General features: G+C 40.5%; 2 protein-coding genes across 3 annotated transcripts; one reads left to right on the plus strand and one right to left on the minus strand.

Annotated features, from left to right (window-relative positions):
• The first annotated feature begins 695 nt into the window (after positions 1–695).
• casq2 (calsequestrin 2) lies at positions 696–5,951 on the plus strand. Its single transcript, XM_062431671.1, has 11 exons — positions 696–965; positions 2,396–2,480; positions 2,662–2,762; positions 2,882–2,993; positions 3,440–3,513; positions 3,593–3,723; positions 3,881–3,926; positions 4,026–4,080; positions 5,067–5,167; positions 5,281–5,355; positions 5,459–5,951. The coding sequence occupies exons 1-11, from the start codon at positions 729–731 to the stop codon at positions 5,762–5,764; spliced, it is 1,323 nt and encodes a 440-aa protein (XP_062287655.1). The 5' UTR covers positions 696–728; the 3' UTR covers positions 5,765–5,951.
• Positions 5,952–9,536: 3,585 nt separating this feature from the next.
• On the minus strand, positions 9,537–22,406 carry LOC133993077 (vang-like protein 1). 2 transcript variants are annotated; one of them, XM_062431925.1, is made up of 10 exons: positions 22,336–22,406; positions 21,200–21,282; positions 21,088–21,119; positions 19,888–19,899; positions 14,355–14,783; positions 13,600–13,775; positions 12,859–12,985; positions 11,069–11,193; positions 10,662–10,896; positions 9,537–9,889 (listed from the first exon to the last, which is right to left on the minus strand). In XM_062431925.1, exons 1-10 carry the CDS (start codon positions 22,404–22,406, stop codon positions 9,629–9,631), a joined length of 1,551 nt encoding a protein of 516 aa, XP_062287909.1. In that variant the 3' UTR covers positions 9,537–9,628. The 2 variants fall into 2 exon arrangements, with proteins under 2 accessions (XP_062287909.1, XP_062287908.1); XM_062431924.1 differs by lacking the exon at positions 19,888–19,899 and having other exon boundaries at positions 11,069–11,219; positions 12,852–12,985; positions 21,111–21,282.
• Positions 22,407–23,519: the final 1,113 nt, after the last annotated feature.

The following is a 23,519-nucleotide window of genomic DNA, read 5'->3' on the forward strand; positions in this document are numbered from 1 at the left end:
TTTTGAGAAGCAGAGGTAAATCATCCCCAAATTCAAGCAAGTGTAGATAAACATTTTTTTCAACCTATGGTCAGACAGCACAGTGCTCATACTAAACTCACAGGAACACATTGCCCTTTGGACACCTGTTGCCAGATAGTTTCGTGAGCTGTCACCTAAAATATACCACTATTTTTTAGCACTGCACGTCCACTTTGTCTTTGGTCCTCACATATTGAAACAATCTCAAAATAACTGAACCCCCACATCTCTGAGGCTCATCACTGAGTCCCTCAAAGAGACATCCCAGTGATCAAGTACTGCAACTTACGATTAAACCCCTGCTATCTCTCTTTCTCACTTGCAGTTTTATTTTTAGCATTCAAACAACTGGTCTCCTAAAAATGGGCCTGTCCTACACGGGTAGGGGGGAGAGAAGTGCTGCTATGTATGGTATCCGCCCCCGTAGTCCCTCACAGGCCTGGCCCTCTTTCTCCTTTGTGTCTGTCGGAGAGAGGACCACAGAGGAAGAAAGAGTTTCTGGGTCCTGAGGATGCTTGTAGAAGTTGGATTTCTGTAGACAACGTGGGATGCCTGATAACTGCCACTGAGGGACCTGCTTTCGTTTACCTCAAAACTTCCTGCAGCATTTCCCACATTCCCCTACCCTATCATAGGGCTTAGGTGACCTTTACACTGTGAAACAAAACCACACTCTGACTTTCAGGGGTGTGCGGTAGCTCTGGACGATGCTCTCCTTGTGGTTGTTCCTGCTCCCCTGCCTGAGCCTTGTGCCTCTGGCCCCGGCTGAAAAGGGTTTGGAGTTCCCACAGTATGATGGGAAAGACCGAGTTCTTGACATCAATGATAAGAACTACAAGAAAGCGTTGAAGAAGTATAGCATGCTTTGCCTGTTCTACCATGAGCCCATACCAGACAACAAGGAGCTGCAGAAACAACACCAGATGACTGAGTTGGTGCTGGAGGTAAAGTATGAGGAATAAGAAAATAAAGCAGTGGAAATGAAAGGAGAACAAATTTAAAATGTTAAAAGAAAGTTGTAATTGAAGGAGATGGAGAAAAGAAAGATACAAAAAAGAACAAGGTTTGGTTGGCTGACAGTTGAATAAAAGGGAGGACACTGATAGTCTAATCAACCAGACCCACATACATTTTTTTCAGCCGTCTTAATGTTAGTAACTGCACACCAGGGAGCCAATAAACACAAGAGCCAGCTGGTGAGATAAAAAAAGATATTTTTATTTTAATGTTTCCTTTTGAAGTTTCCTCAAGGTCAGTGTGTGTATGTGCATGTACTGTGTGGCACAAAGTATTGTCCAAAGAGATGCAGCGCTGTCAAGTTATTTCTCTCAGCCTAATTCATTGTGTGCTTCCATCTTTTAGAAATTTATCAAGCTAATTCCTCCCATGGCTCTCTTCAGCTGGCAGAAATAGGCTAAGAGTTCATGTCTATGATGCCTTTGAGCTCTACACATGAAGGGCATAACGTTCCTCTGCACTTTGGTTGTTTGGTTGACTAGTCAAACCATAAATAACACAGAGTGAAAGTACTTTGTATTCAAGCTCAGATAAGAGGCTGGATACAAGTCTAATTGTCACAAGATTAAATGAATCTCTCTGTTTGAGTCTCATACAGTAGGAAAAATTTTGCACTGTGCCCCGTGTCATGTTACACATGGCTGAGGCTGAGCTGCTCTTTCATCAGTTGAGGGTAATTTGAGCCCAGTCCTCCAGTCCTGATATTAGCTTCTAATATTTTACACAGCACAGGTGGGCCAGACTGATTACAGTCTATTGTACAATAGTGACCACAGCTAATCTACATCTCCTGATTCATTGATTTCTGAGGTTATATTCACCTGCTGTCCATTAATTGTGAGAAAAACAATAACTTAATTCATATGGAGCTTTTCACCGTCATCATATTAGTCATTCACTGTGACAGATTGTAAACTACCCTGATGTAGTATACACACATCTTACTCAGCTCACCTACTGTACTTCACAGAACAATTGGCAGACTAACACTGTTGCTTTGGTTATATTTAGAACAAGACAGTCTAAGTAATTATGTAACTGTGTCTCTGTGGCCTCCAGGGCAGCTGGAGCCCTTCTGTCGTGTTGCCAAGTTCAGGATTACGTTTTTTTCTCTTAAGACCTTACCCGACACTGCAGTCATCCCCCCATTTATTTTTTTCCACAGGATCTGTGTCAATGAACATTTTTAGTGACCTGGGATTTTTGTTTCCAAAACTCCTTCATAAATAATTTTCTTTTATGTCTCTTGAATAATGAATAATGTTCTTTTATGTCTCCAGTTTCTTTACATCTCACATCTTTATCAAAATGCAGCCCTTTCATTTAGTCCTTCATAATCTTTTCCTTTTGGATGCAGCTTGTGGCTCAGGTGATGGAAGAGAAAGACATTGGATTTGGAATGGTTGACTCCCACAAAGACGCAAAGGTGTCAAAAAAACTGGGTGAGTACATATTTGACACTATTGAATAAAGCAAAAACCTTTTTCCCCCTCATTTATCTGATTGGTACTTGCAAGTCTCAAGTAAGGATCACACATAATCACAGTTATTTTGTCCATTAACTTTGGGGAAAAGGCTATGAATGCACTGTATGTAATTATATGTAATTTCCCTTAATCACAGGCCTGGAAGAGGAGGGCAGTGTGTATGTTTTCAAAGCCGATCGGGTGATCGAGTTTGATGGCTTGCTTTCTGCTAACACCCTGGCGGAGTTCTTGTTGGATGTGAGTAGACTGACTTAACGGCAGATTCCCAGCTGCTGGGTCTAATCAACACCAGTCTGGCTGAAGTTGAACGCTCACCTACTTCTTTTTTCCCCCTCTGTTCGTCGGTCTGTTTTTAGCTGTTGGAGGAGCCAGTGGAGGTGATAGGAAATGCTTTGGAGCTGAGAGCCTTTGACAGGATGGAGGAAGACATCCGGCTCATTGGTTACTTCAAGAATGAGGATTCTGAGCGTGAGTGTGTGATGTCGATTATCTTACTGTCTAAACATTGCTCAGTATCTTAGAGTGTGTCTGCTGTACTTGTGATGGGCTCTCTGTGGCTCTTGCCCTTCATTATAACATGAGTGCATTTTAACTCCCTCATCTCCATGGATTTACAGATCCATTTTTACCCCTGCTGCACACACAGCTGCCCCTGCCTTGTCCCCTCTCACATGCTGTGGATGAACTGAGTCTAGTGTAGCTTACTTGTGCTGATGAGCTGCAACCACATCCCATCTGACCAACTGTGGGAGCATTAAGTGGAGGTCAAAGTTCAGCTATTTCCACTCCCTGATGTGCAGCCAAAGATAACATAAACAGATGTGTGATCAAGAAAACAAGACTTGTGAAGCAGTATAACAACACTGTATTCTTTACATAATTCCTACTTTCTGCCTGTTTTCTTTCATTCTCAGACTATGATGCATTTAAAGAAGCTGCAGAGCAGTTTCAGCCCTACATTAAGTTCTTTGCAACATTTGAGAAAGCTGTGAGTAAGAAGAAGAGACAACTCAAACAATTAAACAGGCACATCAATCTTCTTGAGTGATCCGTCTTTGCTGCTTCAGGTGGCCAAGGAGCTGACTCTGAAGATGAACGAGGTGGATTTCTATGAGCCCTTCATGGAGGAGCCCGTCACCATCCCAGGCAAGCCGCACTCAGAGGAGGAACTGGTGGAGTTCATAACTGAACACAGACGGTAAACAGAGAGCTACTTTGAACTATACCAAATACGTATTGTACGTTTTTTTTTTTTTTTTTTTTTTTTTTTTTTACAGTATCCACACACATACTGTAACATGCATATATCAACATCTATTGTCATGCAATTGACAATATATTTTCTGTGTCATCAGACCAACTCTGAGAAAGCTGCGTGCAGAGGACATGTTTGAGACCTGGGTGAGTGACGATCACCTGACTGCACAAACAACATCAAAAACTCCAAATTGTGTTTTTCATGACATTTAGAGTAATCTGACATTTCTCTTTTCTTCTCAGGAGGATGACATTGAGGGCATTCACATTGTAGCTTTTGCAGAGGAGGAGGATCCTGGTGAGCACAATTAAATGTTATACCACAATTTTTTTATTGGATGGGTTAACATAAGACTATAAAACTGATGTTCAATCAGCCAGACTTTATTTCTTACAAGTTAAAAAATAAAACCAATAAAATAGATACAAGATAATAAAAATAATGATTTCAAATAGCATAAAAATGTAATAACAAGAATAGCACATAGGACTTTCCAATCCCAAGCTGAGCTAATGAGGTAAGTTTTAAGTTTCTGTTTAAAGATCAAAATCTCTGCTGCTCTCATGTCAGCTTGGAGCATAAAAACTGAAAGACAGAAACAAAAGTTTCTGTCTTGCAGTTTTGAGCAAATAGAAGACCTGTTTATACTGTATAAGCATGTCAGACAAACAGGCTGGTGGCTTTATAAACAATAAGATTATTTAAAAACCAATACAAGAATTAGACTGACGACTAATGTAAATACCTGTAAAAGTATAGCTTGAAACTATGGGAAATATTTGCACACACACACACACACACACACACACACACACACACACACACACACACACACACACACACACACACACACACACACACACACACACACACACACACAATATTACATACATACTATATATCCAGTTATAAAAGGGGGTCATCAAAATGTCAAATCCATGCTGACAAAACTGATTATTTAAAATCCAACCATCCACTGTGGAAATCTGTGCAGATTTTCAGATTGACAGGGAGCTTTTTCCGTTTTTTAATGACTTTAAAGAAAAAGCAGATTGTGCAAAGGCAGCAAAGGCCTCATTCAGGACGCTACAGTCTCACATTGAAGCAGACCTTGAAGCTCTGTTCATTTGCACATAGCAGGGCTGAACAAAGCTATTCAGTGGAATGGACAAATTGATACCACTCTTATACAAGTGAGTGATATCACACTTCTCTTTAACACTCAACGCTCAGGCAGCAGAGTTCTAAATCCTTTGATGTTATTTGGTGTTACTTTCTTTCAGATGGTTTTGAGTTCTTAGAGATCCTGAAGGAGGTGGCCCGAGACAACACTCACCTACCTGACCTCAGCATTGTCTGGATTGACCCTGATGACTTTCCCCTGGTGAGCCATGACACCTCCACATATAGACAGGAAGAGAAGACAACCTGCGGATAGATAATCAGCTCACAAGCTGCAGGACTAATGTGATATTTGTTTTTGCTGACCCCTTTCAGCTGATCCCCTACTGGGAGAAGACCTTCAAGGTGGACCTGTTCAGACCACAGATTGGAATTGTCAACGTTACAGATGTAAGTCTATGACAATTTTATGACCTGTCTGACATGACACCAATGCCATGTGGAGTTTTCTTGTGACATTATTTGACTTGTCTGTTCGTGTGTTTGCGAGCAGGCCGACAGCGTGTGGATGGAGATGGAGGATGAGGAAGATCTACCCACCGCTCAAGAGCTGGAGGACTGGATTGAGGATGTGCTCTCTGGCAAAATCAACACTGAGGACGATGATGATGACGATGATGATGATGATGACGACGACGACGACGATGATGACGATGACGACGATGACACAGATGATGATGATGATGATAATGGGGATGATGACACTGACAGCGACGATGATGACAGCGATGATGACAGCGATGATGACGACGAAGATGAAGACGATGATGATGATGAAGATGATGATGATGATGAGTAATTCAACAGTAAATCTTGATCACAGATGAGTGTTTTTACCCTTCAGGCTTGAACACGGACAGCAGACAATCGACTATAAAGAAACTTCACACTAAGACAGAATTCCAAATTTGTACTGAATGTGTGCATGCTGGTAATAAGTCAGTAAGTAACATGCAAAAATGTAATTTTCAACGACATGTAAATAAGCCGGGAATAGGTTTTTGGATTCACAATTAATAAAACAAATATTTAATGTGTCTGGACCAGATATTTACCTCACATTACACATGACAATTATCAGTTATCATCTGCTGTTAAACTTCCTCCAACAGCAACCTGAACACCAAAAAGAGCACTTTCAAAAACTGCATTTCTTTAACTTATAAACAATTTGATTACATGAGTTGTGGCTCATTACCCTCATTGTCCATAAACCAAACTGGGTGGTAAATGAGTGTTTCTGTTTCCTTTTATTCTGCATTCTTCTTCTTTCAGCTAATGCACCTGAAAATGTAATGTTTGGTTTACCTAGACAATGTACATTTTCTGCCTAGGGGAGGTAGCAGGTTTGAAATTATAAAGCCACATTCAGACAGCGTCAATATTCAATAGCAAACCTCTCTAATCTGTTTACTCATCTCACACTACTTCCTCCTCCATCAGGTTCATTTCTCACCTGAATTAATGGGGCAGGCAGCAGCTGCACAGGAAGATAAAACTGTCATTACACCATCGGATAGATGGAGGAAAGCTCATTCCCTTGCTGGTTTCTCATGGGTCTACTCTTTTTTGCTGCACTTTCTCTTTTCTTGTCACTCATTGCTTGCTCTTTGTCTCCCTCTGCACATAATGAAAAAAACACACTATACAAGGCAGTCCCTGTACTAGAGGAAACTAACTGGCTGGGCATTTGGGTTTTACAGGCAGGCGCCCCCAAGTGGCCAGAGAGGTTCCTAGATCCATGGGTGTGCAGGGACTTTCACAAACAGACATACAACTAAACGTGTAGGGTTATCAATAGATCTCAAAACTGCAAAGACACAGCTGATCAGAATGTTTAAAAAAATCATATTTTATTTAAAATTAAGTGTAAGTGTAAATATTGTGATTATTATGCCCAGTACACTGACAGGTGCATCCCACAAACTAGTCTGGACATGAACAGGAACCTAATACTGTCTGAGTTCAAGGACAAAGTGTAAGAAATAACAGGAAAAAGTGTAATAAATATTAACATCCTTGGCTGTCCTAAAACACAACGCAAACGTGCCTTCTTCATAGAATAAAATGTGAAAGAAAACTCACATTTCTGTGGAAGAAAATATACAGCATTACCACAATTTATCATTGAACATAAAATAAGAAGATAGTAAGAAGTTCACATTTCTGTATGACCAATATGACTACAGGTCTTGTTGTGCATCACTATCACTAGCAGTTATTTTCACTAAGTATACCCAAAATGCAAATTAAATTTGTTTTTGACAATCCAACTATTTGATTACTGCCAACCAAAATACCGGATTTTAGCGCACCAAAAATGACCATTCACTGGACTAATAAAAGATATCAGGAAATACACTCATCACTACATAAAAATACAACAATTAAATCTCTTGAAAAGTTCAATACAAATATTTATTTTGTTACAAATGTGACTTTGACACAGCTGCTGTGGTTTTACATGTTCTGTTGTAAAAAAAAAAAAAAAGAAGAAGACAGGGACAACTTGGGAAATCTCTTTTCTTATGTTCCCTCACTCTCTCTCTCTCTCTCTCTCTCTCTCTCTCTTTCATACACACATACACACATACACACACCCACACTTATAGAAGAAAACTGCACATGTACGCTGAGCACATCCTAAATATGTTTAACTGAGGCACATGTGTAGTCAAGAAGACAGAAGAAGTATTTACAACCATCAACACTCTAACATCCTATACTACACCGTCAGTGACAATAATACTTGTGTAAATATAAATTTACAACATAACGGGCCTTGTAAACACAGAAGATTTAAAAATACAGATAATTAATAGTTTGATTGAAGCTGAAGGACAATATTCCTATTCCAGTAGTCATAGATAGGTGGCAGTAGTGTCCACAGACAAAATATTGAGAATATTGACACTAAATAATTCATTTTCATGTTTAAACGTTTGCCAGCATGAGTTAAACGATTATTAATTTTGAAGAGGGATTCTATGTCAAATCTTTGAAATAGCTTCTGAAATCTGGTTTTATATATATATACATATATATACATATATATATACATATATATATATATATATATATATATATATATATATATATATATATATTAGAACTTCATGGCTCAGTATATTTCTCTTTGCTGACAGGATTTATGCTATGCAGTGAAGTTCATGAACAACTTCATGATGAATTAAGGTGTGTGTCCTGAAATGAAAAATCACAAAAGTGATAGTTTTAACATGAGATAAAAGAAGGACAACCTCACAGTCCTAACACTGGGTCGTTCTTCTGGCTGATAAAAAGATCAGTGTATACTGCACACCCTTTACTGTACAAACCCAAATATAACAGATAGTCAGACATGCTAGCTCAAAATCTCTTGGCTAGATCATCTGTATTCAGCTGTACTGTGGTTGGCCTTCAGTCTGAGAGATTCCATTGATTTGTCTGACATTTACAAACATGTCTCCAACTATTTACAGTCCAGTTATCTCCACAAATACAGCGCAGACAGACAAGGTAAAAAATCTTTCACAAGGTTAAAAAAAAAAATCATTCAATCAATACACAATGTTGATATAAAAAGTCTGGAGGGATAAAGTATATTCACATATAAATACTGTACATACATCTGTAATACATGACATTTTAAATAATCAGAAAAGGAGCCATTTTAGTGAAAAGGTTTTTTTTTTTATGACTTTGCAACTAGGCTTTTGGAAAATGTCTCTATGGTAACGCTAAGAAAGAAGAGACAGGTTGAGACAGATCCCGGGTGTGCACTACACTCAAAGCACACACACACGCACGCACGCACGCACGCACGCACGCACGCACGCACGCGCGCGCGCGCACACACACACACACACACACACACACACACACACACACACACACACACACACACACACACACACACACACACACACACACTTTTGTCACATTTGTCTTTACAGTATATCCTTGTGAGGACACTCATTGACATAATGCATTTCCTAGCCCTTTACCCTAACCTTAACCATTACAACTAAATGCCTAAACCCAACCCTTGCCCTAGACTGAACCTAAACCAAATTCTAACATTAAGTATTAAAACCAAGTCTTAATTCTCAATTTGCCCTTTGAAGTTGTGAGGACCAGTCAATATGTCCTCACAACGCTGGTTTTCAACTGAAATTGGTTCTCCCAAGGATAGAAAGACATGGACACAGACACAGACACACACAGACACACAGACACACACACCCACACACACAAACACACACACACACACACAAACACACACACACACACACACACACAATTTTGCATCCTAAATCACACACTCCTCCTAAAGCATGAACTCTCCCGTGCAGGCACACACTGGCACGTGTAATTAAAAGAGGGAAATTTATGAGGGTCTTTTGTAGTGCATAGAGGAATACCTGAACTGTGTTCTGCAAATGTCAAGACAGAAATCCAAGCATATTCCCTCCTGTTTTCTGTCTTTCATCATGTTTCATGTCTCGCGGGACAAAGGATACACAAAGTTACGGTATGTATGCAAAGGATATGAACATAAGTACAAAAAACAGTACAAAAAGCTATTTTTGAAAAAAATTCAGTCGAGTAATTGTAACAGTCATGTAAGTCCAGAAAAAGCGGCACCAGTACACTGGGTCTTCTAAACTGAGGTTTCTGATTGGAGAAGCAGTATAAACTTGTGCGATTTGGGGTCGATGTACTCCTCAGTCAGTCGGATGTAAGGGATGCTCTTGACGGTGATGGCTAAGCTGAAGTCGAGACACCTCATCAGGAACTCTGTCCCCTCCTTTATACCGCCAGTTACAGATGCATCGCTCACCAAAGTCCACTGGTCAGCCATCCAGCGCTCAGGACCGTACTGCAGGGTTGGACCAGGGGCCAGGTAGGCCTCGAGGAAGGCCTGGATGCACAAACAAATGATTGTGTATTGTTTTCAGACAGACAAAATAAAAAAAAATAACATTCAACATATTAATATAAATTACTATATTATTTAAAACTTGAGAATGTTTAAAGGGTAATTCTGGTTTATGACAATTTTGATCTTATTTCTGTAGTTTTGGCCACTGACAGGAGTTCATTGATAAGATCTAGATATGCAGCAGTCTTGTAAAAAATGACATCCATTTTAAACAAGCCTCCAGGTTAACCAAATTTATTTAAAAAAAAATTGCTGTAGTTGTGTGCACAGTTTTCCTTTGCACTAGGAATTATTATCAACATTTTACGTGGTTTTATCCTCAAATAGAGCACTCCAAAGAAAAAAAACCCATAATAATATAGTCTCAGTTTAAGGAAATAGGAATTAAAAGACATATTTAGTGAAGAGATATTGTAGACTTGTGTTTTTGGAGTGCCCCAATCTCGATTCAAATGTGGTTTTAATTATCAAGTTGTTAGGGTTAGGGTAAGTGTTTACAACTTATGAGACAGTCAACAAGCTCATGTTTGTTGCCCCTTTGTATTCAGTTATTGCAATATTTACATGATCCCAGATTTCAGAAATTGCTTTGGCGAGTACAATGTTGTCATAACTGATAGAAATGATGGCCAAAACTATGAAAATAGGACACAAGTTGACTCAATTTTCCTTCAAGTCTTATTAATGCCTTCCAGAATGTGTGCATCCATTCTTTTTAAGATTAAGACTGAAGGTGACAAACCAAGCTCACCTTGGGACTCATGTTATTGATGAGGCAGAAGGCAAGGTGCTTCTGGATGTTCTCCATGCTGTGGCAGTGCTGCCTCCTGGTGGTGCGGAGGTACTTTTGCAGGGCACGGGCCATGGAGGGAAATATGGCCAGAGCTGCTTCTCTGACATCCATGATGTCAGATGGAGTAGCACGCTCGTCCTCTTTCTTCATGCGCCGAACATGTGTGAAGGCCTCCTCCACAGCCACCACCAGCCTGACAAAGCACGTGCACACATCAGTTTGCATACTGTTAGCATTAGACTTGCCTTTAATCCATAATGATTAATAGGCAACATGCTAATGTACAATGGAGCCATCTGGTCTCCTTCTATCCATCCTGTCTGTGCACATATGCATCTATCTACATGCTATCATTTGTTCATCACCTGGCTCTACGTTTGCGGACTCTCCTCTCGTAGTCGGCCTCTTCATAGTACAGCTCATTGTGGGCGCTGTCTTTGTGTTTGGTAGCAGATGCAACCATTGCCCGCGACTGATTCCCATTACCAGGCTGCGCCCCTGCTGTGTTCCCTGGGGCTGCATCAAAAGGAGAGGACAGGGGCAAATTGGTAATATCAGCTGGAGCTGGTGGAAGTACCCCCTGACCCGACCAGACTCTGATTAATGGGCCTTATCTCAATCCGAATCACAAAGAGAAAAGGTCAGATGGAAGGAGAGCTAAGATCTTACACATTGCTGTATTTAGTCTTATGCTGGAGGTGTAAACAGCATTTATACCCATTTTAGTAGTTTAAGAAGCTGTATTTTAATCTTATCTGGGGCATTCTGCCAGATCATGTGTCTCAGTCACAGAGAGTGTTAATAATAGCACTGAGAAAAGAAACAATTTCCACTTAAAGCATCCACACTTCACCTTAGCCAGTGTAATGCAGAAACCTTTTTTATTGGGGGGTGGGTAAAATATTCATCATTTTACACTTCAAAGACCATAGTTCTGGTCTGATCTGTGAATTTACTGGTTTCTGTAACAAAACCATAAAGCTAATGGAGCTTGTACAGCAATATATTAGACTTCCTAGGGTATCATTGTGGGGGAGTAAGATCAGCACAGTTTGGGGGAGTAAACCCTGCGGGTCAGGTAGGGATATAAATCATTAATAATCTGATCTGCATATGTATGTTTTCATGTGTGTGTGTGTGTGTGTGTGTGTGTGCAGGTGAGAACGATAATGAATGCAGAAATAAAACATGCATGAAAAAAACATTCTGATGTATAATCTGGAAATAATGCTGTCAGATAATTTGCACAAGGAGCACTTTAAATATTTTCCAATGAAAATATGCACAAACACACGCCTCGTTAACTTTCTGTTCTACAAATTCAAGAGTGACTGTGAATGATTGTGAACGAGAAACAGAGAAAAAGGGGTTGATGTGAGAGAGTGAAAATGAAATAAAAAAGGGGGGAAAATATAGAAAGCAAGCCGAGCTGGAGACAGGCTGAGAGGGGGGTAGGAAGGAGAGATGTGGGAGTATGTGAGGAATGAGCGTTACTCTGATGAATTATTTAAGGCTTGAAATTCCACGGCCCCCTAGAGGCCTTTCCGCTGCACTTTGATAGGGAAGGGGGTGGTGGATAGGAGGTGCTATGAGGACACCTTATCCCACACTGCATCACTGCCTTAGATCATCAAATCCACAGTGTTGTACAGCATGATGACGGCGATTGAAAGACCCTTTATCCGTGTGAAAGAGCACAATATGTGGTATAACAGACTGTGTATGTGTGTGTGTGTGCAGGGAGGCAACATATCAAAAGCAATGCAGAACCACAGCTGGAGTAAATGTGTGTGTCATAGAAGTGCTTGCTGCGGATTCAATATATGCATTATGTCAGGAATGGAGGCTTCAGAGTGCTGTAAAGACTGAGTGAAGTGAACCATGACATTAGCAGCTTCCTGTGATAAGTGCTGCGCAGAGTGATGGTGAGGACTTTTATCTGTACTTACTGCCCAAAAGGTACGTTCTCAGTTTGTTTTTAAGAGCTGTGTATTGAAGAGATGAAGATGGAAAAGAGAGCATCAAAGAAAGGATCAGTAGGAACAGCAGACCTGATTAACAAGGGAAGGGAAGGAGGAAGGGGGACACAAGCAGAAATCATATACAGTAATATAGGATACAATTATTGGGAGAGATGAGGCGACTAACCGTCTACATTGTAGACCTTTAACCCGGCGAGGTGTTTGGCAGCCCGGTGCTTGGAGGCCGAAAGAAGGGCTGGGTTATGAAGCGGAAAATCTCTGTAGTAATACTCCAAAATGGACAGAGCAGCCCTCTGAATGCTGTGTGGGATGAGAGAGAGAAAACTCAGACACCAGGAATGCAATTCACCTTCGTGGCCCATGGCTGATTGACTCATGTGATAAAATTGACCGCCACTCTAAATTAACCGAACATTCATCAAATTGTTCACTGCCATGCAACAGATGAGTTTTATTGCCCTCGTTCAGGCCCATAACTTCCTTTTTACCATCCTTGCAGATGACTCACAATCACAGCCTCGTTACACAAACCCCATCTAATTAACACTGTTATCGCCTAGTCCTTTCGTAGTCTCTCTCAGTCAGAGAAGAAACAAAATAAAACAGCCATTGGATGATTGCCTGTGTCTGGCACACCCCCCCCCCCCAACTCCTAGAATAGTCCGCCTCAAGCAAACCAGGAGTCTGAGTAACTCAATTACTCCCTGTGCCAGTCTTCCCTATGGACATGGGCCTCCAATTACACACATACTTCAAATAATAGAGTCTGTGTGTGTATTGATGAGCACTGTACAGTAATGCCATATTCACATTTCAAGATGTAAAGTACTTCTATAGTTGCCTTTTTTTTTTATTAAGAATGGTTATGTAAAGCATACAGATGAGGTAGAGTTATCGTAAGTGCACATTCGTACCTGAGCTGTCCTATATTGTAGTGACGTGTCTCTCCATCAGTGGAGCGGATAACGCACATGCTGTAGCAGGGTTGGAGGTGGCGGAGCTCCAGCAGCACCACAGCCAGATAGTGGACAAACAGCTGTGAGTCCACCAGGGACACAGCAAATTGGACAACACCATGGTAGTCCTCATCCTGTCGTACACCACATCATAGGTTTAATAAAAACATTCCCTGCCGCTTGATGAAAAGTTCTTCCTTGATTTTATTTATGCTTTACTTAAGCAGGAAATTGTCATTGAGCTGAAATAATAACTGCCTGCAAGACTGTCATGACAAAGATCCAACAATAACAAGTTACAGTTGCTAGTGACTTATAAGTGATTGCAACCTGGAAACAACCTAAAATTACAACACAAGAGCTGTCTAAAACCATTAAAAAAATTCAATAATATTATAGTATTATAAAAAATGCACTAAAAAGATTTTCTTTAAAGGATCATTATGCTATTTGTTTTGGCCAAAGAAAGAATAAATCATATTCCAAAATGATCAGAACATAGCCATAGAGAATGTTTGTCAGATTTTGTATTATTTTCAGATAACCACGAAGCACTGATGCAGCAAAATGTTAAATACAAATTCTTAAAAGAAAATATTTTCCGACTCTGGATGACACATTTTTTTTTTAAGAAATAACAGACGCTACTTTTTATTTTTTTAAACCATAAATGAAATACTTTTGGTGCTATGATAGCAGACTTTGAGACCCACCTGTGCATCGAGGATGCGGACCCCATAGAAGAGCCAATAAGACATGGTAAGTAGTAGTGTGAGTGTGGTGAGGAAGGCACGGTACACACACACTCTCGGCAGGCTAGCGCAGCCTGGGCGGAGAAACAGGGCCCAAATTGCTATTAGGAGGATGAGGAGCTTAAAGGAGATAGAGAGGAAGAGGCCCTCACAGGCTGCTCCACAAGCTTCCAGTCTGTCTGGCCACATTATCGCCGGAAGAAGCAAGAAAACCAGGGGTGTGGCCACCACAACCAGCCCCACACACAGGCCCACAGCCAGGGGAAGATAGCGGCGGAAGCCTTGGGTACGGTCCTGTATGCCCTTCCCAAGGCCAACCACCTCCTCTTGGGAAACACTCAGCTCTGAGGTGCCGGTCACTGCGGTAGTGGTTTCTCCCCAGTTATCATCCTAAAAGGGGAAGGAAGTTGAGGTGAAGTGAAGGTGTGTTTAAAGCTGTGGATGTACATTGGATATGATGGCCTTGGTATGTTCACTCACAGTTTACTCAAATGATAAAAAACCTATTATTATATTTTTAAAATGTAAAAGAAATTGTCACTGCTGTCATTGGGTTGTATCTGAGCCTCCTCAAAGAGACCACATACACCATCAAAGCTGATCATTTAAAATGGCTAAAAAAGCAGAGTAAAAGTTATGAGAAACTAGCAAATCAATGGATAAATCTAAACCTAAATCAGACAGACAACAATCCCTCCATTATCCTGTTTAACTATCACTACAGATTTTATGCACCATGCACACAGCACATCCTTCATAGTATAAAGACCTTTGGTTTTCTTGGACTTTTGCCTCATTATGACAAGAATTCAAAGTCTTATTGATGTAATGTAGGATGACAGGAAAGGATGTGCAATAACGTTCATGTTGGCAGGAAGAGACCGACATGCACACACACACACACACACACACACACACACACACACACACACACACACACACACACACACACACACACACACACACACACACACACACACACACACACACACACACACACACACACACACTGACTCACAACAACCAAAGCTGAAGCTGTCCAGGCCCATCATTGCAAATTAGAGTCACATATCTTTTCCTCCTATCTGGCAGGGTCATTTTAAGCATAAATCTTTGTGACAAAGACACACAGATAGAATAAATTAATGACAAGTCTGCTCTACAGAGGCACTTATTTTTGTGTGCCTGTCATTAATTCATGTAATTAGCCATTCACTGTCCCGCAGAGTGTCAATGCATTGTATATTTCTCCTGCTACAACCAGAGGGAGGTATGATGGATAGAAAAATGACAAGCTTAAGAGAAAAAGAGAAAAACAGAAAATACACCTAAGCACATCAGACAGTCAGTAAAGCCCCATACTTAAGCCATATGGGCTAAAGTAAATGCTGAATCTGCTAGGAAACCAGACGAGCTGTGAGCAAAAAAGACAGATGTTTACATCAATTCACCTGTCTAGAGTTTGTTTATCCTGGTGTAAACTTTGCCATTCCATGGTATCTAGAAATAATATACATTTTGATAAATCTCAGATTGAACCCTACTGCTATTTGTGGAATGTGAAACAAGAAGTCAACATTGGTTGTGCATATTTCTAGTCAGGAAAATGCAGCGTGAATATGGAACATAGAAATGAATTCTGCCCTCCTTTACTGTTCACACCCAATTAATTCAGCCATGCTGGAGGAATGAATACCAACAGGAGCCAGAAGATGAATGAGCATGAGAGGAGGAGAGGAAGGGAAAGTAGGGTTGGGGGGCAGCAAGGTCTAAGGTATGAAATAGCAGCAGATGAGCAGAGAGAGAGAGAGAGAAAGAGAGAGAGAGAGAGAAAGAAGGTGGGGGGAAGTAGAAGCAGTATTTCATTTTGGGTATCTGTCTGCCAGACTAATGTGTGAAAGCAGAGGTCAGCTATGTAAGTGTAACGTCAACTTCATTTAGTCTCCAATCTCATTTTTATTCTGCTCACATCTCTCCACTTGCACTTCCTTTCTTTCTTAAACTAGCTCTTTGAACAGGGTCCCAACCTTTTGAACAGGATCTGTGCACAATCGTTGTTCCACACTTCAGTGAAAGAGTATAAAAAATGTGAATACATAAACATTATCCTAATGCATGTAACCAATACTCCTTTTTCCCCACTCACTTTAATGTCAAAAAAGCTTATCTCATAATAGATGTGTAGTCATTAACCAGCATGTTAATTTCATTAGATGACCTCTCAATTCTACATAAATCAGATCAGATCAGTACTGTGTGCCTGCCCTGCTGTCTGACAACAGAAACAGAGAAATATGCATATTAGTGATGCAATTAATGATTATCTTTACTATCAATTAATAAGTCAATTATTTTTGTCAATTAATCGATCAGTTGTTTGGTCTATAAAATGGCAGAAATGTGTAAATTGTCTTGCTTTGTCCTGGCCAACATTCTATGAATGAAAGATATTCAGTTTACTATCATAGACAACTAATGAAACCAGAACATATCCACATCTAAGTGGCTGGATCCAGAGAATTTGGCCTTTTTCTCTTAAAAAATGGCTCAAAATGAATAATTGATTATCGAAATCAATTTTCTGATACTTGACTAATTGATTAATTGACTAATCATAGCACCTCTAATATATATGAGCATAACTATATTGAGTTTGGAAGTATTAAAGGAATAGTTTGACACCTTGGGTAATATGCTCAGTCACTCTCTTGCGAGAGAGTTAGATGAGAAACGGCCCCACTGGCTTATCTGTATGTAAATATGAGCTACCAATAGCAGCCAGTTAGCATAATTAGCATAAAAACTGTGTAGACACTGGGTGTTTGACAAAATTCAGCCTAATATTTCATATTCTAAATCAGTCTCTATTTAAGATAATTTATCTACTAAACAATTTCCCTGTCAATGCATTCATAAAGTCAAGCTTTCAAGCTAATGTCTCATTTAGTGAAAGAAACCACTTGCTGACAGAGCTAATACACTGTTAAACACAGCCATTAACTCTCAGTGGAATAATCCCAAAGATTAATGCTACACTAATCAGGCCTGATCTCTAAACGGTAAAGCAAGAGAGACTTAGACCGTAACTGAGAGAGAACAGAGAAGGGTTACAGGAGCAGAGAGAGAGATAGAGAGAGAGAGAGAGAGAGAGAGAGAGAGAGAGAGAGAGAGAGAGAGAGAGAGAGAGAGAGAGAGAGAGAGAGAGAGAGAGAGAGAGAGAGAGAGAGAGAGAGAGAGAGAGAGCAGCATGTCTGCTTGGCAGTCTTTTTATCTGTCACAGGGTGAATATGGATTATAGTAAGGCCTGTTTCACCACCACCACAAAGCACAGCAACACAACATACTGATTAGCACTGCTTGCAGAGACACACACAAGCACACACCAGACTGTCTGCCAACTACAAAACACAATGGCTAAGCCGTGCTGGCCTGGGTGGAGGTTAAAATGACATTTACACAGTGGTGTGTATTTATTTGTGCTGGTGGGGGTATTAGTGTCACTGTGTGTGTGTGCGTGTGTTTGTGCATGTATATATATGTGAGTTCTTGTGTTCAAATGAGTCATAGGATCTAAGACAAAACGTTTAAAAAGCCTGGCAGATTTCCTTCAATGGTGGTTATTTTTACTTTACATAAAAAGCACTGAGTGTAGAAGCTGTAGTCTGTATTTCCATTTATTTGATGAAAAGAGCAAAAGAAGAGTATGTGCTTCTCCCCATTAGATTTGGAGTAGCTATAGCTAACACTGAGGAAACTGAAGCTGCTGCCTTCTGGCACAAAGTCACAACATCTAAGTCTCACGAAGCAGCATGGACAGTCTCAGTAACAGACTTGGCGCTCTCTCTATGACTCACTCACACACAGAAGCTGTGGTCCAAGACCGTATCCTTATGTCATGCATGTAAACATGTAGGATTATTCATATCAGCTTTCCTCAAAGTGGCGTTTGGCTGGATGCTGAGGCTAATCTCAGTCTGTGAAAATGTTTCTGCAAATGGAGTCTGTTAGTGTTGCAACAGTTCTGCCATCCAAACAGACCTGATCCAAAACAGCGCTGGCTGGGGTGGACTTGGTGGTGCTGCTGCTGTGCCATTTGGACACGTTTATCTGGAGGGCTAATGCAACACAATGGCAGATTACCTTACACGCCCGACAATGGACGGAAGCTACAAGCTGACAATCACATGACATCCTGGAATGTGGCTGCCCGGGCAGAGGGGGATGTTGAGCAGATACGGCAAAATAGGTCAGACCTCTCAGAAATAGTCAGAAAGTCTGGCCAAAAACATCTTTATATCCCGATCACAATAAATTATACTATTATTTTGGGGGGAGTACATCTTGTGTAGATTGCTTGTATTAATCCACTACACATACTGACAATGTTTTCCACATTTCTCTTAAACTAACGGTACATACGCAATGAAAAAATGCTCTCTTTTTACTATAGATTTCATGTAGGTCAGAGAGCCTGTGAAGGCAGCCCAAGGCAGTTGTTTCAATATTACCCTCTTGTTCTATTTCTACTCCTCACCTCTAATGCATCTCTTTCAGCTTTCTCTAACTATGATTGGAATTTACCTGATCATCAGCAACACTGAAACATGTTTTTTAACCTGTTAACTAAATTATATGACTGCACCGTAATGAAACACATAAATGCTGGTGTTAAAATCAACACTGACACCAAATTTATAAACAAATCTGCATTACATGGGTTGAAAATGGCTCAACATATCATCTGCAGTTTAAAATCAGTCTTGAAACGGCGGAGCCAATGTCGATGTAGAGTCGACCGTTTGGGAGTTCTGCATCATGACTTTATATAAATGCTAGGATGACAACGCCCACCTCCCCAAGCCCCGTGTTCATTTTTAAACATATGCTGAGCTAGAGATACAATTTTAGCTTAAGGAGCTAACGTCAGCTACAGTGGTACGGCCTGCTGGAGGGGGTCTCTCCGTCTGCGACTGTCCACATGAGAAAGAGCCACAAAAACCACCTCCTCGCATCTCGCCCTGCTGCTCTCCAACTGTCTGTTCCTGCAGTTACCAGCTGGTAAAATCTTATTTTAAAACGGTAAATCGCAGTGTGACCAGAGCTCCACTGAGACTGTCTGTCCTGTCTGTTAGTTGAATCTGTACTCTTATCTTATCTCTTATCTGCTCGAGCAGCTCCATTGAAACTGAACCTGACCACTAAGGAGCAGAGCTACTGTTGGACAGGTTCAGTATTGGCTACGGTTAAACTGCCATTTTAATGTTTTAAAACAGCTTATTACCAGCTGATAACTGCAGGGACAGACAGCTGGAGAGTTGAAAAGCTGCAGGGCAAGATATGAGGAGGATTTCTTTTGTTTCTGTGTGTGCCAGCTGTTACTTCTGGCTTGTTTCAGTGTCACTGTGCACTGTTTGTCTTCCTCTCATTACAATTATTACGTGTCACAGAGCAACTCCTGACCTTGTGCCTCACACACGCTGCTCAACACAACCACTCTCTGCTCCCCCTCTCAGCCCCTTGCCCACTTTTTTTTTTAGCATTTTTCCAAATTATGTAGTGGGTAGAATTAGTCTAAAGACCTAGGGGTGTAGTTACACTTCAAAGTAATTGTTATTTTGGAATGCACTTGTTTGTTTTCTTTCCAAGAGTTAGATTAGAAAATCGATTCCAGTTTCGGTCTGTTGAACAGGAAGCTGAAGCCAAGAGACAATTAGATTAGCATAAAGACGAAACCAGATAAAACAACTAGCCTGCCTCTGGCCAAAGGTTAAAAAAATCTGCCTGCTAGCACCTCTTAAACTCACCAATTAACATGTTATCTGGTTTGTTTAATCCATACAGAATTTGAAATGTAAAAACAACACATTGTGGTTTTATGGGGGATTTTGCCTTGCAGTTTCATGGTGACAATAACACTCAAGGAAGTCACTGCTCCTGGCTAATAAATAATCTGACACAAACCACAATTTTTTGTTTTGTTGCACCTTGGTTTCTGTACAGATTAAGTAAAGGAATGTTTATAAGTGAGCCTTGGAGGTACAGTAAGTGGTTTCCAGTCTTTATTCTAAGCTATGCTAAGCGGCTGCTGGCTGTAACTTCCTATTTACCGTAAGGCTATGAGAGTGGTATTGATCTACACTGCAAGAAAGTGCATAGCAAGCATAAGCGTATTTCCTAAAGTGTCCAAACTATTTCTTTAAAACATGACCACGACATCTGACTATAGCTATTTTTAATCACTGCAGCGTTGACTTAGTTAAATATTCACTGGTACCAATTTACTCCGTCTTCAAAGCTTTCAGGCTATACAAAGTATCACACACACACTCATCACTCATACGCACACTGTAATGCAGTGTGGCCTGTATAAATCCGTCCAGGCCTGTAAGAGAGATGCTAATCCTCTGACCTATTTGATCCTTGTCGCCATTGTTATTATGTGTTAGGGCTTTGGCAGTGGGCAGCCAGCTGTGTGATGATGAGTTTAGAAGGTCATGGTGCAGGGTTCATAGATGGATTACTTGGTCTTCTGATTTATTCTGAAGGACTGTGATTACATAAAGGACTGTGATTACAGCAGAGAGAGTTTGGAAAAAATAAATAAATATATATATATATATATTTTAAAAAAGCCTGCATGCTATCCCATATTTGTTGTCATATGTACACAGTATTAGGTTACTCATATGCACACTCTCATGGACTTTGAATCAGTACCTGGCCCTCGTCTCCATGATCTGCTGCTAGTGTGGGTTCTCCTGGCAGTGGCTCTCCATTATGTACAGGGGATTCTTGAGAGGGCGTATCAGGGGGATTGATAACGACAGACCTCTCTGAGCGACTGCTGTCTTTACTGCTGCTGGCCTTGTGCCGCTCACGGCTTCGATCTCTGGAAGACGGGTACATAAACACACACACAAAAAGAACATGAAGAGGAAGTAAACATAATATCAGAAACATTTTTGATCAGCAATTTTTATTATGTAATGACATTTTATAAGCCAAGTGATTCATCAATACTAACTTGAGAAAATGTTCTCTATATGGTGCAAAAGTAGATAAAAGACACAAAATTGCCATTGTTTGTAAGATACACCCTGACCTTAAAACAGCACCCTTATACTATGCATTAAAAGGCCACATTCAAAACGTGATTAATCAACAATGTAACAGTTTAAAATGGTCAAACTCTCTCCTTTATGCCTCTCAAATGAATTGTGTGTGTGTTTTTTTATGTCGTAATGCTGCCATTTTGGCCATGTCTGTCTCGTAAAAGGAAGTAATGCATCTCAAGAGACTTCCTGATTAAATAAAGTTTTAACAAAGCCTTTATTCAATTCAAGGGCTTTATTCAATTATTTATTTATTTATTCTCTTTTCACCCAAAAGAAGTTAAATTTAAACATGTTCAGTCTAAAAACACTAGAATTGACTTATAAAATACCCACCATGTGTGTGTTTTCCCACTAGGTTGCTGAAACCAATTAATTCACAAAACCACCCACAAATTTTTTAACCCAAATGAATATTTCAGCAGTAACAGAGTAACCGGAGGAGTGAAGAATGGATAAAGAAGGAATCAAATGATTCTCTCATTTGCAAAATAGACCACCGAGTGAATCACTGAAATAGGTTAGAGCCACTCAGCTGTGACGACCCTAATCCACAAGCTCTGTCGATCTCAATCTCTTGCTTGTTCCCTCCCTGTCTCTCTCTTATTCTCTCATCTCCATTATTTGGTCAACATGTGGTCTGCTTAAACTGAAGACAACACAACAAACTCAATATGCGCTGAAGATACTACTTTAGAATACCGGAGCAAGGGGCGGTGTGAGAGATATGTAGCTTGTGATTTGGCAGAAACAAATTCATGACATGGGTAGAGACAGTTGGAGGGGAGAAGCAGACAGTGAGATGTAAGGCAGACAGACAGGAAGCATACCCATGTCGGTTTGATCTCCCGGAGCGGCTGGAGTGATAGGAGTAGCCCGAGTGGGTCGACTCAGTGTCCATTCCAACGCAGTTTAGGGCTGCCAATTGGCCAGGAGGATGAGGAGAGATTCGTCTTGTGGCAGGGAGGGTAAGTTGGCAGCAATCCTCAGGAGGAAGAAGGGGTTGCTATAGAGACAGGCCTCAGGAATCCACAACGTCTGACAACAACCCCAGAGAGCTGCTTCGGTAGCCACATTGACCTGAAAGATGGAGCGATAAAGACTTGCTTATGTCTAACATATAATGCATTACATATACTGTCAGCCCTGCTAACAGGTGATGTGTTTCTGTACAGGATCATACTGAGTGTTATCATCCATTGCATTATAGACTGGAACAGGCTGACCAGTGATCAAACAATTAGTCATCTTCAGTTTAATTACTACAGAAGGCTCTATAATAGATCTCAACAATACTCTTCTCCTGGCAGACTAGCCTGTGGAAAAAAACAGGTAGATAAATTCCTGCTAGGTCACTGAAAACCATTATTTCACCACACCACCTACAATTTTTGACCAACTCTGGTCTTTTTTTTCCTTCTTCATACACACACATACACATTTTTTTCAATCTAATATGGATCCATAGTGCTTTAGGAATTATTCAGAATAACCTCTCCATCCTGTTATTCCCATTTTTGTCCTCATAAGACCAGACTATTTGCCAGACTCACTTCCTGCTTCTTAATGTATGCTGTGTGATACATGAGGATGTCTAAGTGCCTCACCATGCATGACCATTCATTTAGACCTCAATCTACACTCTGCCCGTGTCCCAGCTGTTGTCCTGACAACCACCTGCCAATCACCATCCACAGCCCAGTCTCATTTTACTAACAGGGATTACTCTCCCCCTGTCGTTTACTAGCTATTTGTTATCTCTGTACCCAATGGTGCATATAAACACTGAAATTAGGATGTGAATCCAAACAGCGGGATGGAGATCATGCTCTGAAACATTTAGTTTATAGAAGAGACTGCAATGTAGCTGATTTCCATTAAGACGATACAGATGGGTATGAATTACTTTTTTTCTTGGGAAAATGTGGCAGATGCATATGAGAAACCATAGATAGATTTTCCATCAATGATTGTCATACAGTAAATATGATTCATGTTATAACATAATAGGATT

This window comes from Scomber scombrus, chromosome 13, assembly GCF_963691925.1.
Source record: "Scomber scombrus chromosome 13, fScoSco1.1, whole genome shotgun sequence".
NCBI classification, from domain to species: Eukaryota; Metazoa; Chordata; class Actinopteri; order Scombriformes; family Scombridae; genus Scomber; species Scomber scombrus.